Source organism: Scyliorhinus torazame, chromosome 4 (genome assembly GCF_047496885.1).
Source record: "Scyliorhinus torazame isolate Kashiwa2021f chromosome 4, sScyTor2.1, whole genome shotgun sequence".
NCBI classification, from domain to species: domain Eukaryota; kingdom Metazoa; phylum Chordata; class Chondrichthyes; order Carcharhiniformes; family Scyliorhinidae; genus Scyliorhinus; species Scyliorhinus torazame.
The window spans coordinates 16,017,682-16,031,212 of NC_092710.1; the positions used below are offsets into that span (position 1 = coordinate 16,017,682).

General features: G+C 57.3%; 1 protein-coding gene across 1 annotated transcript in view; it reads left to right on the forward strand.

The window, feature by feature from the left end:
- The window catches only part of LOC140411285 (calcium-binding protein 1-like), a 261,821-nt gene extending 249,146 nt beyond the window's left edge, over positions 1-12,675 (forward strand). The window contains exons 5-6 of the mRNA XM_072500407.1: positions 2,362-2,509; positions 11,425-12,675. Coding sequence (XP_072356508.1) covers positions 2,362-2,509; positions 11,425-11,450 — 174 coding nt within the window. The 3' untranslated portion in view covers positions 11,451-12,675. The remainder of the gene's footprint in view (positions 1-2,361; positions 2,510-11,424) is intronic.
- Positions 12,676-13,531: the final 856 nt, after the last annotated feature.

Sequence of the window (13,531 nt, forward strand, 5' to 3'; positions counted from 1 at the left end):
GCCAGGGAGATCCACTCACACTCAGAGAGTGCCAGGGAGATCCACTCACGCTCAGATGAGCCAGGGAGATCCGCTCACACTCAGGGAGAGACAGGGAGATCCACTCACACTCAGAGAGAGCCAGGGAGATCCGCTCACACTCAGAGAGAGCCAGGGAGTTCCACTCACACTAAGGAAGAGCCAGGGAGATCCGCTCACACTCAGATGAGCCGGGGAGATCCACTCACACTCAGAGAGAGCCTGGGAGATCCACTCACACCCAGAGAGAGCCAAGGTGATCCATGCACACTCAGAGAGCCAGGGAGATCCACTCGTACTCAGAAAGAGCCAGGGAGATCCGCTCACACACAGAGAGAGCCATGGAGATCCACTCACACTCAGAGAGAGCCGGGGAGATCTGCTCACACTCAGATAGAGCCATGGAGATCCACTCACACTCAGAGAGAGCCAGAGAGATCCACTCACACTCATAGAGAGGAGACAGGGAGGTACACTCACATTCAGAGAGAGCCAAGGTGATCCACTCACACTCAGAGAGGCACAAGGGTGATGAGGGAGGAGGGAGGGGAGGAGGAGGTAGTGAGAAAGAAAATGGAGGGAGAGGAGGGGAGGAGGGAGGGAGGAGGGGAGTGGAGGGTATGAGCAGGTGGTGGGCGGGAAAGTGGAGGGAGAATGGGTCGAGCGAATGGAGGTGGAGGGAGAGGAGGTGGGAGAGGAGTGGTAGTGAATAGAGTGATGCGGTGGAATTGGTGAGGTGGAGGGGGGTTGATGTGGAGGGAGAGGAGGTGTATGAGCGGGATGAGGTGGAGGGATAGTTAGAGAGGAGGTAGAGGAGGGAATGAGGTGGAGGAGAGTTGAGGTGGAGGGAGAGAATTTGGAGGAGGCAGGATGATGTGGAGAGAGTGGAATTGGAGGGAGAGGAGGTGGAGGAGGGGCGATGATGTGGGGAGAGGAGGTGGAGGAAGGTTGCGATGGAGGGAGAAGAGGTTTGGAGGGGGACGAGGTGGAGGGAGCTGAGTTGGAGGGCGAGGAGGAGGAGGGGTTGAGGTGGAGGAGGGTTGAGGTGGAGGTGGGTTGAGGTATAGGGAGAGGATGTAGAGGAGGGGATGGGGTGGAGGGAGAGGAGTCGGAGGGAGAGGCGGAGGAGGAGGGGAGGAGTTGGAGGGAGAGGAGGTGGAGGGAGAGGAGATGGAGGGAGAGGAGGTGGAGGATGAGAAGGTAAAGGAGGGGATCAGGTGGAGGAGGGCTGAGGTGGGGGGACAGGAGTTGGAGGGAGGGGAGATGGAGGAGGGAGTATGAGGGGGTAGGAGAGGAGTTGGAGGGAGAGGAGGTGGAGGAGGGGGAGGAGTTGGAGGGAGAGGAGGTGGAGGGTGAGGAGATGGAGGGAGAGGAGGTGGAGGATGAGAAGGTAAAGGAGGGGATCAGGTGGAGGAGGGTTGAGGTGGGGGCACAGGAGTTGGAGGGAGGGGAGATGGAGGAGGATGAGGGGGTAGGAGAGGAGTTGGAGGGAGAGGAGGTGGAGGAGGGGGAGGAGTTGGAGGGAGAGGAGGTGGAGGGTGATGAGACGGAGGAGGGAGGATGAGGGGGTGGGAGAGGAGTTGGAGGGAGAGGAGGTGGAGGATGAGAAGGTGAAGGAGGGGGGAGGAGAGGAGTTGGAGGAAGAGGAGGTGGAGGAGGGAGAGGAGTTGGAGGGAGAGGAGGTGGAGGAGGGAGGATGAGGGGGTGGGAGAGGAGGTGGAGGGAGAGGAGGTGGTGGGAGCGGAGTTGGAGGGAGAGGGGGTGGGAGAGGAGGTGGAGGAGTTGGAGGGAGAGGAGTTGGAGGGTGATGAGATGCAGGAGGGAGGATGAGGGGGTGGGAGAGGAGTTGGAGGGTGAGGAGGTGGAGGAGGGAAGATGAGGTGGAGGGAGAGGAGGTGGAGGAGGGAGGATGAGGTGGAGGTGGAGCGAGAGGAGGTGGAGGAGGGGGAGGAGTTGGAGGGAGACGAGTTGGAGGGAGAGGAGTTGGAGGGCGATGAGATGCAGGAGGGAGGATGAGGGGGTGAGAGGGGAGTTGGAGGGAGAGGAGGTGGGGGACGAGAAGGTAAAGGAGGGGATCAGGTGGAGGAGGATTGAGGGACAGGAGTTGGAGGGAGGGGAGATGGAGGAGGGAGAATGAGGGGGTGGGAGGGGAGTTGGAGGGAGAGGAGGTGGGGGACGAGAAGGTAAAGGAGGGGATCAGGTGGAGGAGGGTTGAGGGACAGGAGTTGGAGGGAGGGGAGATGCAGGAGGGAGGAGACATGATAATGTGGTGTACAGATGTAAGAGGAGTGATGGAGGGACTCGCCAATGAGGAACTCACTGGCATTCCCTCGCTGTCTCCAGTTTGATGCCAATCGGGATGGGAAGATCAGTACTCCGGAACTGCGGGAAGCCATGAAGAAGCTGATGGGGGAGCATCTCCCCTCCAGGGAGATCGAGGAAATTCTCCGGGACGTTGACCTGAATGGCGACGGCTTGGTGGACTTCGAGGGTAAGTGCAGACGGGCTGCAGAGTCAGGAGCAAAGCCGCTCGGCCCCTCGGGCCTGCTCCCCCATCTGAAAGATCGAGGCCTGATTGTGACCGCGATCCCGCATTCCTGCCTCCCCCCCTCCCCCCAATGACCTATAACTCCCCCCTCGTGGATCAAGAATCTCTCCAGATCGGCCTTAAAAATATTCCCAGTGTCCGCTCCTGCTGCCTTTTGAGGAAGAGAGTTGTGGAGACTCACAGTGTGTGGTTGTGTAGATGGGACAAAGCAAGAGGCAACAACAGCATAAGAGGTAACGATAGCCAGATGGTGACAGGAAGGAACGGAGAGTACAAACATTAGAAAAACACCAACAAATTGGGCCAAAAAAGGAATAAACTTGTAACAAGGTAAAATGGACGGCTCTTTAGTTAAATAGTTAAACACACATAACATTCAACACATTGGCAGCACAGACTGAGGTTACGGTCTGAGAGCAAATACAGCGACGCGCGGTTGCAAGGAGACCAAAACTGGGAACGAAATATCCAGGGGACGTAACTTTTCGTGAGAGGCAGTCAGGAAGGAAAGGGTGCTGGGGTCGCGTCGTTAGCCCGAGATGGAACAAATACAGTCGCCAAAAAATGATCTTGGATCGGAAGACGGAGAATCCACACGGGCGGACGTGAGAAATAACGAGGAGGAGAGGCACTGGTGGGAGTGATCTACACGTCGCCAAACGGTAGTTAGACTGGAGAATGGGGAATAAATCAGGAGTTAATAAAGGCAGGTTAAAAATGTAGTACTTTAATCTTCGTGCGGATTGGGTAAGTCAAGTTGGCAGAGGGAGCCGTGAGGTAGAATTCAGAAAGTGGATTCAACAGTTTCATCGAACAATAATGGGGCTCGGTGTTGACACTGTAGAAAACGCTGCAGTGTTTTACGATGGCGTCATCTGGCCCCGATAAGTAGGGACCCAGCTGCCGAAATGGGCGCCATGGGTCCAAGCAACAATAGTGAGTGAGCGCCGCACTGTCAGAGGGTCAGTACTGAGGGAGTGCCGCACTGTCAGAGGGTCAGTACTGAGGGAGTGCCACACTGTCAGAGGGTCAGTACTGAGTGAGTGCCGCACTGTCAGAGGGTCAGTACTGAGGGAGTGCAGCACTGTCAGAGGGTCAGTACTGAGGGAGTGCCGCACTGTCAGAGGGTCAGTACTGAGGGAGTGCCGCACTGTCAGAGGGTCAGTACTGAGGGAGTGCCGCACTGTCAGAGGGTCAGTACTGAGGGAGTGCTGCACTGTCAGAGGGTCAGTACTGAGGGAGTGCTGCACTGTCAGAGGGTCAGTACTGAGGGAGTGCCGCACTGTCAGAGGGTCAGTACTGAGGGAGTGCCGCACTGTCAGAGGGTCAGTACTGAGGGAGTGCTGCACTGTCAGAGGGTCAGTACTGAGGGAGTGCCGTACTGTCAGAGGGTCAGTACTGAGGGAGTGCAGCACTGTCAGAGGGTCAGTACTGAGGGAGTGCTGCGCTGTCAGAGGGTCAGTACTGAGGGAGTGCCGCACTGTCAGAGGGTCAGTACTGAGGGAGTGCCGCACTGTCAGAGGGTCAGTTCTGAGGGAGTGCCGCACTGTCAGAGGGTGAGTTCTGAGGGAGTGCCGCACTGTCAGAGGGTCAGTGCTGAGGGAGTGCCGCACTGTCAGAGGGTCAGTATTGAGGGAGTGCTGCACTGTCAGAGGGTCAGTACTGAGGGAGTGCTGCACTGTCAGAGGGTCAGTTCCGAGGGAGTGAAGTACTGTCAGAGGGTCAGTATTGAGGGAGTGCTGCACTGTCGGAGGGTCAGTACTGAGGGAGTGCCGCACTGTCAGAGGGTCAGTACTGAGGGAGTGCTGCACTGTCAGAGGGTCAGTACTGAGGGAGTGCCGCACTGTCAGAGGATCAGTACTGAGGGTGAGCTGCACAGTCCGAGGGTCAGTACTGAGGGAGTGCTGCACTGTCAGAGGGTCAGTACTGAGTGAGTGCTGCACTGTCAGAGGGTCAGTACTGAGTGAGTGCTGCACTGTCAGAGGGTCAGTACTGAGGGAGTGCCGCACTGTCAGAGGGTCAGTACTGAGGGAGTGCCGCACTTTCAGAGGGTCAGTACTGAGGGAGTGCTGCACTGTCAGAGGGTCAGTACTGAGGAAGTGCCGTACTGTCAGAGGGTCAGTACTGAGCAAGTGCAGCACTGTCAGAGGGTCAGTACTGAGGGAGTGCTGCGCTGTCAGAGGGTCAGTACTGAGGGAGTGCCGCACTGTCAGAGGGTCAGTACTGAGGGAGTGCCGCACTGTCAGAGGGTCAGTTCTGAGGGAGTGCCGCACTGTCAGAGGGTGAGTTCTGAGGGAGTGCCGCACTGTCAGAGGGTCAGTGCTGAGGGAGTGCCGCACTGTCAGAGAGTCAGTAATGAGGGAGTGCCGCACTGTCAGAGGGTCAGTATTGAGGGAGTGCTGCACTGTCAGAGGGTCAGTTCCGAGGGAGTGAAGTACTGTCAGAGGGTCAGTATTGAGGGAGTGCTGCACTGTCGGAGGGTCAGTATTGAGGGAGTGCCGCACTGTCAGTGGGTCAGTTCTGAGGGAGTGCCGCACTGTCAGAGGGTCAGTATTGAGGGAGTGCTGCACTGTCAGAGGGTCAGTACTGAGGGAGTGCCGCACTGTCAGATGGTCAGTTCTGAGGGAGTGCCGCACTGTCAGAGGGTCAGTACTAAGTGAGCGCCGCACTGTCAGAGGGTCAGTACTGAGGGAGTGCTGCACTGTCAGAGGGTCAGTACTGAGGGAGTGCTGCACTGTCAGAGGGTCAGTACTGAGGGAGTGCTGCACTGTCAGAGGGTCAGTACTGAGGGAGTGCTGCACTGTCAGAGGGTCAGTACTGAGGGAGTGCTGCACTGTCAGAGGGTCAGTACTGAGGGAGTGCTGCACTGTCAGAGGGTCAGTACTGAGGGAGTGCTGCACTGAGGGTCAGAACTGAGGGAGTGCTGCACTGTCAGAGGCTCAGTACTGAGGGAGTGCTGCACTGTCAGACGGTCAGTACTGAGGGAGCGCTGCACTGTCAGAGGGTCAGTACTGAGGGAGTGCTGCACTGTCAGAGGGTCAGTACTGAGTGAGTGCTGCACTGTCAGAGGGTCAGTACTGAGTGAGTGCTGCACTGTCAGAGGGTCAGTACTGAGGGAGTGCCGCACTGTCAGAGGGTCAGTACTGAGGGAGTGCCGCACTGTCAGAGGGTCAGTACTGAGGGAGTGCTGCACTGTCAGAGGGTCAGTACTGAGGGAGTGCTGCACTGTCAGAGGGTCAGTACTGAGGGAGTGCTGCACTGTCAGAGGGTCAGTACTGAGGGAGCGCCGCACTGTCAGAGGGTCAGTACTGAGGGAGTGCCGCACTGTCAGAGGGTCAGTACTGAGGGAGTGCTGCACTGTCAGAGGGTCAGTACTGAGGGAGTGCTGCACTGTCAGAGGGTCAGTACTGAGGGAGTGCCGCACTGTCAGAGGGTCAGTACTGAGGGAGCGCCGCACTGTCAGAGGGTCAGTACTGAGGGAGTGCCGCACTGTCAGAGGGTCAGTACTGAGGGAGTGCCGCACTGTCAGAGGGTCAGTACTGAGGGAGCGCAGCACTGTCAGAGGGTCAGTACTGAGGGAGTGCCGCACTATCAGAGGGTCAGTACTGAGGGAGTGCTGCACTGTCAGAGGGTCAGTACTGAGGGAGTGCCGCACTGTCAGAGGGTCAGTACTGAGGGAGTGCTGCACTGTCAGAAGGTCAGTACTGAGGGAGTGCTGCACTGTCAGAGGGTCAGTACTGAGGGAGTGCCGCACTGTCAGAGGGTCAGTACTGAGGGAGTGCTGCACTGTCAGAGGGTCAGTACTGAGGGAGTGCCGCACTGTCAGAGGGTCAGTACTGAGGGAGTGCTGCACTGTCAGAGGGTCAGTACTGAGGGAGTGCCGCACTGTCAGAGGGTCAGTACTGAGAGAGTGCCACACTGTCAGAGGGTCAGTATTGAGGGAGAGCTGCACTGTCAGAGGGTCAGTACTGAGGGAGTGCGGCACTGTCAGAGGGTCAGTACTGAGGGAGAGCTGCACTGTCAGAGGGTCAGTACTGAGGGAGTGCTGCACTGTCAGAGGGTCAGTACTGAGGGAGCGCTGCACTGTCAGAGGGTCAGTGCTGAGGGAGGGCTGCACTGTCAGAGGGTCAGTACTGAGGGAGTGCTGCACTGTCAGAGGGTCAGTACTGAGGGAGAGCTGCACTGTCAGAGGGTCAGTACTGAGGGAGTGCTGCACTGTCAGAGGGTCAGTACTGAGGGAGTGCCGCACTGTCAGAGGGTCAGTACTGAGAGAGTGCCACACTGTCAGAGGGTCAGTATTGAGGGAGAGCTGCACTGTCAGAGGGTCAGTACTGAGGGAGTGCGGCACTGTCAGAGGGTCAGTACTGAGGGAGAGCTGCACTGTCAGAGGGTCAGTACTGAGGGTGAGCTGCACAGTCCGAGGGTCAGTACTGAGGGAGTGCTGCACTGTCAGAGGGTCAGTACTGAGTGAGTGCTGCACTGTCAGAGGGTCAGTACTGAGTGAGTGCTGCACTGTCAGAGGGTCAGTACTGAGGGAGTGCCGCACTGTCAGAGGGTCAGTACTGAGGGAGTGCCGCACTTTCAGAGGGTCAGTACTGAGGGAGTGCTGCACTGTCAGAGGGTCAGTACTGAGGAAGTGCCGTACTGTCAGAGGGTCAGTACTGAGCAAGTGCAGCACTGTCAGAGGGTCAGTACTGAGGGAGTGCTGCGCTGTCAGAGGGTCAGTACTGAGGGAGTGCCGCACTGTCAGAGGGTCAGTACTGAGGGAGTGCCGCACTGTCAGAGGGTCAGTTCTGAGGGAGTGCCGCACTGTCAGAGGGTGAGTTCTGAGGGAGTGCCGCACTGTCAGAGGGTCAGTGCTGAGGGAGTGCCGCACTGTCAGAGAGTCAGTAATGAGGGAGTGCCGCACTGTCAGAGGGTCAGTATTGAGGGAGTGCTGCACTGTCAGAGGGTCAGTTCCGAGGGAGTGAAGTACTGTCAGAGGGTCAGTATTGAGGGAGTGCTGCACTGTCGGAGGGTCAGTATTGAGGGAGTGCCGCACTGTCAGTGGGTCAGTTCTGAGGGAGTGCCGCACTGTCAGAGGGTCAGTATTGAGGGAGTGCTGCACTGTCAGAGGGTCAGTACTGAGGGAGTGCCGCACTGTCAGATGGTCAGTTCTGAGGGAGTGCCGCACTGTCAGAGGGTCAGTACTAAGTGAGCGCCGCACTGTCAGAGGGTCAGTACTGAGGGAGTGCTGCACTGTCAGAGGGTCAGTACTGAGGGAGTGCTGCACTGTCAGAGGGTCAGTACTGAGGGAGTGCTGCACTGTCAGAGGGTCAGTACTGAGGGAGTGCTGCACTGTCAGAGGGTCAGTACTGAGGGAGTGCTGCACTGTCAGAGGGTCAGTACTGAGGGAGTGCTGCACTGTCAGAGGGTCAGTACTGAGGGAGTGCTGCACTGAGGGTCAGAACTGAGGGAGTGCTGCACTGTCAGAGGCTCAGTACTGAGGGAGTGCTGCACTGTCAGACGGTCAGTACTGAGGGAGCGCTGCACTGTCAGAGGGTCAGTACTGAGGGAGTGCTGCACTGTCAGAGGGTCAGTACTGAGTGAGTGCTGCACTGTCAGAGGGTCAGTACTGAGTGAGTGCTGCACTGTCAGAGGGTCAGTACTGAGGGAGTGCCGCACTGTCAGAGGGTCAGTACTGAGGGAGTGCCGCACTGTCAGAGGGTCAGTACTGAGGGAGTGCTGCACTGTCAGAGGGTCAGTACTGAGGGAGTGCTGCACTGTCAGAGGGTCAGTACTGAGGGAGTGCTGCACTGTCAGAGGGTCAGTACTGAGGGAGCGCCGCACTGTCAGAGGGTCAGTACTGAGGGAGTGCCGCACTGTCAGAGGGTCAGTACTGAGGGAGTGCTGCACTGTCAGAGGGTCAGTACTGAGGGAGTGCTGCACTGTCAGAGGGTCAGTACTGAGGGAGTGCCGCACTGTCAGAGGGTCAGTACTGAGGGAGCGCCGCACTGTCAGAGGGTCAGTACTGAGGGAGTGCCGCACTGTCAGAGGGTCAGTACTGAGGGAGTGCCGCACTGTCAGAGGGTCAGTACTGAGGGAGCGCAGCACTGTCAGAGGGTCAGTACTGAGGGAGTGCCGCACTATCAGAGGGTCAGTACTGAGGGAGTGCTGCACTGTCAGAGGGTCAGTACTGAGGGAGTGCCGCACTGTCAGAGGGTCAGTACTGAGGGAGTGCTGCACTGTCAGAAGGTCAGTACTGAGGGAGTGCTGCACTGTCAGAGGGTCAGTACTGAGGGAGTGCCGCACTGTCAGAGGGTCAGTACTGAGGGAGTGCTGCACTGTCAGAGGGTCAGTACTGAGGGAGTGCCGCACTGTCAGAGGGTCAGTACTGAGGGAGTGCTGCACTGTCAGAGGGTCAGTGCTGAGGGAGTGCCGCACTGTCAGAGGGTCAGTACTGAGGGAGTGCTGCACTGTCAGAGGGTCAGTACTGAGGGAGTGCCGCACTGTCAAAGGGTCAGTACTGAGGGAGTGCCGCACTGTCAGAGGGTCAGTACTGAGGGAGTGCTGCACTGTCAGAGGGTCAGTACTGAGGGAGTGCCGCACTGTCAGAGGGTCAGTACTGAGAGAGTGCCACACTGTCAGAGGGTCAGTATTGAGGGAGAGCTGCACTGTCAGAGGGTCAGTACTGAGGGAGTGCGGCACTGTCAGAGGGTCAGTACTGAGGGAGAGCTGCACTGTCAGAGGGTCAGTACTGAGGGAGTGCTGCACTGTCAGAGGGTCAGTACTGAGGGAGCGCTGCACTGTCAGAGGGTCAGTGCTGAGGGAGGGCTGCACTGTCAGAGGGTCAGTACTGAGGGAGTGCTGCACTGTCAGAGGGTCAGTACTGAGGGAGAGCTGCACTGTCAGAGGGTCAGTACTGAGGGAGTGCTGCACTGTCAGAGGGTCAGTACTGAGGGAGTGCCGCACTGTCAGAGGGTCAGTACTGAGAGAGTGCCACACTGTCAGAGGGTCAGTATTGAGGGAGAGCTGCACTGTCAGAGGGTCAGTACTGAGGGAGTGCGGCACTGTCAGAGGGTCAGTACTGAGGGAGAGCTGCACTGTCAGAGGGTCAGTACTGAGGGAGTGCTGCACTGTCAGAGGGTCAGTACTGAGGGAGTGCTGCACTGTCAGAGGGTCAGTACTGAGGGAGTGCCGCACTGTCAGAGGGTCAGTACTGAGGGAGCGCTGCACTGTCAGAGGGTCAGTACTGAGGGAGTGCTGCACTGTCAGAGGGTCAGTACTGAGGGAGTGCTGCACTGTCAGAGGGTCAGTACTGAGGGAGAGCTGCACTGTCAGAGGGTCAGTACTGAGGGAGAGCTGCACTGTCAGAGGTTCAGTACTGAGGGAGTGCTGCACTGTCAGAGGGTCAGTACTGAGGGAGTGCCGCACTGTCAGAGGGTCAGTACTGAGGGAGTGCTGCACTGTCAGAGGGTCAGTACTGAGCGAGTGCTGCACTGTCAGAGGGTCAGTATTGAGGGAGTGCTGCACTGTCAGAGGGTCAGTACTGAGGGAGTGCGGCACTGTCAGAGGGTCAGTACTGAGGGAGAGCTGCACTGTCAGAGGGTCAGTACTGAGGGAGTGCTGCACTGTCAGAGGGTCAGTACTGAGGGAGCGCTGCACTGTCAGAGGGTCAGTGCTGAGGGAGGGCTGCACTGTCAGAGGTTCAGTACTGAGGGAGTGCTGCACTGTCAGAGGGTCAGTACTGAGGGAGAGCTGCACTGTCAGAGGGTCAGTACTGAGGGAGAGCTGCACTGTCAGAGGGTCAGTACTGAGGGAGTGCTGCACTGTCAGAGGGTCAGTACTGAGGGAGTGCTGCACTGTCAGAGGGTCAGTACTGAGGGAGAGCTGCACTGTCAGAGGGTCAGTACTGAGGGAGTGCTGCACTGTCAGAGGGTCAGTACTGAGGGAGTGCCGCACTGTCAGAGGGTCAGTACTGAGAGAGTGCCACACTGTCAGAGGGTCAGTATTGAGGGAGAGCTGCACTGTCAGAGGGTCAGTACTGAGGGAGTGCGGCACTGTCAGAGGGTCAGTACTGAGGGAGAGCTGCACTGTCAGAGGGTCAGTACTGAGGGAGTGCTGCACTGTCAGAGGGTCAGTACTGAGGGAGTGCTGCACTGTCAGAGGGTCAGTACTGAGGGAGCGCTGCACTGTCAGAGGGTCAGTACTGAGGGAGTGCTGCACTGTCAGAGGGTCAGTACTGAGGGAGTGCCGCACTGTCAGAGGGTCAGTACTGAGGGAGCGCTGCACTGTCAGAGGGTCAGTACTGAGGGAGTGCTGCACTGTCAGAGGGTCAGTACTGAGGGAGTGCTGCACTGTCAGAGGGTCAGTACTGAGGGAGAGCTGCACTGTCAGAGGTTCAGTACTGAGGGAGTGCTGCACTGTCAGAGGGTCAGTACTGAGGGAGTGCCGCACTGTCAGAGGGTCAGTACTGAGGGAGTGCTGCACTGTCAGAGGGTCAGTACTGAGGGAGTCCCGCACTGTCAGAGGGTCAGTACTGAGGGAGTGCCGCACTGTCAGAGGGTCAGTACTGAGGGAGAGCTGCACTGTCAGAGGGTCAGTACTGAGGGAGTGCTGCACTGTCAGAGGGTCAGTACTGAGGGAGTCCCGCACTGTCAGAGGGTCAGTACTGAGGGAGTGCCGCACTGTCAGAGGGTCAGTACTGAGGGAGTGCCGCACTGTCAGAGGGTCAGTACTGAGGGAGTGCCGCACTGTCAGAGGGTCAGTACTGAGGGAGTGCTGCACTGTCAGAGGGTCAGTACTGAATGAATGCACCTACTTGGTTCTAAGTCCCCTGATGGTTGCCGATGATATAAAATTCTCCCTTTTGCCCGCAGAGTTTGTTCGGATGATGTCCCGTTAACCGGACGTCCTGCGTTTCCTACCTGGTCCTCGATTGGTCGCACACTTCGACGAGACGTCCTTTTTCACGTTAATGGACTCCTTTCCGCGACGGACCGTGGATGGTGCCTCGGCCATGAACCTTTGCTCGCTATCTGCCGACGACCTCGACGTGATTCAACCCTTGGCAGAGTCAACGGCTTTCTGTTGGGAGTGAGGGAGTGTCTCCAGAGGGAGCGGCTCCTCGGAACGTCTGCCTCCTTTCCTCCTTTCTCGGGAATCCTAGCCTCGAGGCAACAAGTGACAGACGTTACGCCACCCTGGGCGGGGACACAGTCAATTCCCGCCCCCCCCTCCTGCCCCCCCCCCCCCCCCCCCCCCCTCTACACACACAAGACAGACAAACACAGAGGGCAAGAAAGGGGTTAAAAAATGGTGAATAACAGGGCAAAGAATCTTTGTCTTAGATGGGTGTTTCCAGCGCCTCCTGTTTAAACTTTCCAGTTCCAGGTTTTACTGTAGATTCCTTCAGGTCTATGTAGTTTCGGGAATAGAGCACACAGCCTTTATGGAAAGAGAGAGAGAGAGAGAGAGACAGAGGTGTGTGTCCTGGTCGAGGACTCAACTGCTCTCCCCAGGTCTCAGCGAACCATTCCACTGGGATAGGACCCAATCAACGCCTGTTACGGGGCAGCGGACAGCCTTGTGGCCAATTCATTGGCCACCAGCCAATCAAACCGAGTCTCAGTCCATGTCGCTCGCTCTGGTGCTGAAATGTCTGAAGGGCTCGTTCAATCGAGCAGAGACGAGCAAAGCGCTCCCTGCTGTAACTTCTGAATTCCTCGTTCTCCCTGCTCCTTCGCTTAAAGGCGCGTGTCGATTCATCAACCACGGATCAAAAAAAAAGAAAAGGGAAATGAATGGAATAGACGGGAAGGACCCTGACACAGACTCGTGCAGTCGTCTGACAAGGTCGCCTGGGGTAAAAGACCAAATTATACCCAGGGCCATCTATCAACCAGGGACCTTGTTTGAAGAGGGAGTCTCTCCATCAGGGACCCTGTTTAAAGAGGGAGTCTCTCCGTCAGGGACAGTGTTTAAAGAGGGAGTCTCTCCGTCAGGGACCCTGTTTAAAGAGGGAGTCTCTCCGTCAGGGACCCTGTTTAAAGAGGGAGTCTCTCCGTCAGGGGCCCTGTTTAAAGAGGGAGTCTCTCCATCAGGGACCCTGTTTAAAGAGGGAGTCTCTCCGTCAGGGGCCCTGTTTAAAGAGGGAGTCTCTCCGTCAGGGGCCCTGTTTAAAGAGGGAGTCTCTCCGTCAGGGGCCCTGTTTAAAGAGGCTCTTTATCAGGGACCCTGTTTAAAGAGGGAGTCTCTCCATCAGGGACCCTGTTTAAAGAGGGAGTCTCTCCGTCAGGGGCCCTGTTTAAAGAGGCTCTTTATCAGGGACCCTGTTTAAAGAGGGAGTCTCTCCATCAGGGACCCTGTTTAAAGAGGGAGTCTCTCCGTCAGGGACCCTGTTTAAAGAGGGAGTCTCTCTGTCAGGGACCCTGATTAAAGAGGGTGTCTCTCCGTCAGGGACCCTGTTTAAAGAGGGAGTCTCTTCATCAGGGACCCTGTTTAAAGAGGGAGTCTCTCCGTCAGGGACCCTGTTTAAAGGGGGAGTCTCTCCGCCATGGACCCTGTTTAAAGAGGGAGTCTCTCCGTCAGGGACAGTGTTTAAAGAGGGAGTCTCTGTCAGGGACCCCGTTTAAAGGGGGAGTCTCTCCGCCAGGGACCCTGTTTAAAGAGGGAGTCTCTCCGTCAGGGACCCTGTTTAAAGAGGGAGTCTCTCCGTCAGGGAGCCTATTTAAAGTGGGAGTCTCTCCGTCAGGGACAGTGTTTAAAGAGGGAGTCTCTCCGTCAGGGACCCTGTTTAAAGAGGGAGTCTCTCCGTCAGAGACCCTGTTTAAAGAGGGAGTCTCTCCGTCAGGGACCCTGTTTCAAGAGGGAGTCACTCCGTCAGGGACCCTGTTTAAAGAGGGCGTCTCTCCGTCAGGGACCCTGTTTAAAGAGGGAGTCTCTCTGTCAGGGACAGTGTTTAAAGAGGGAGTCTCTCCGTCAGGG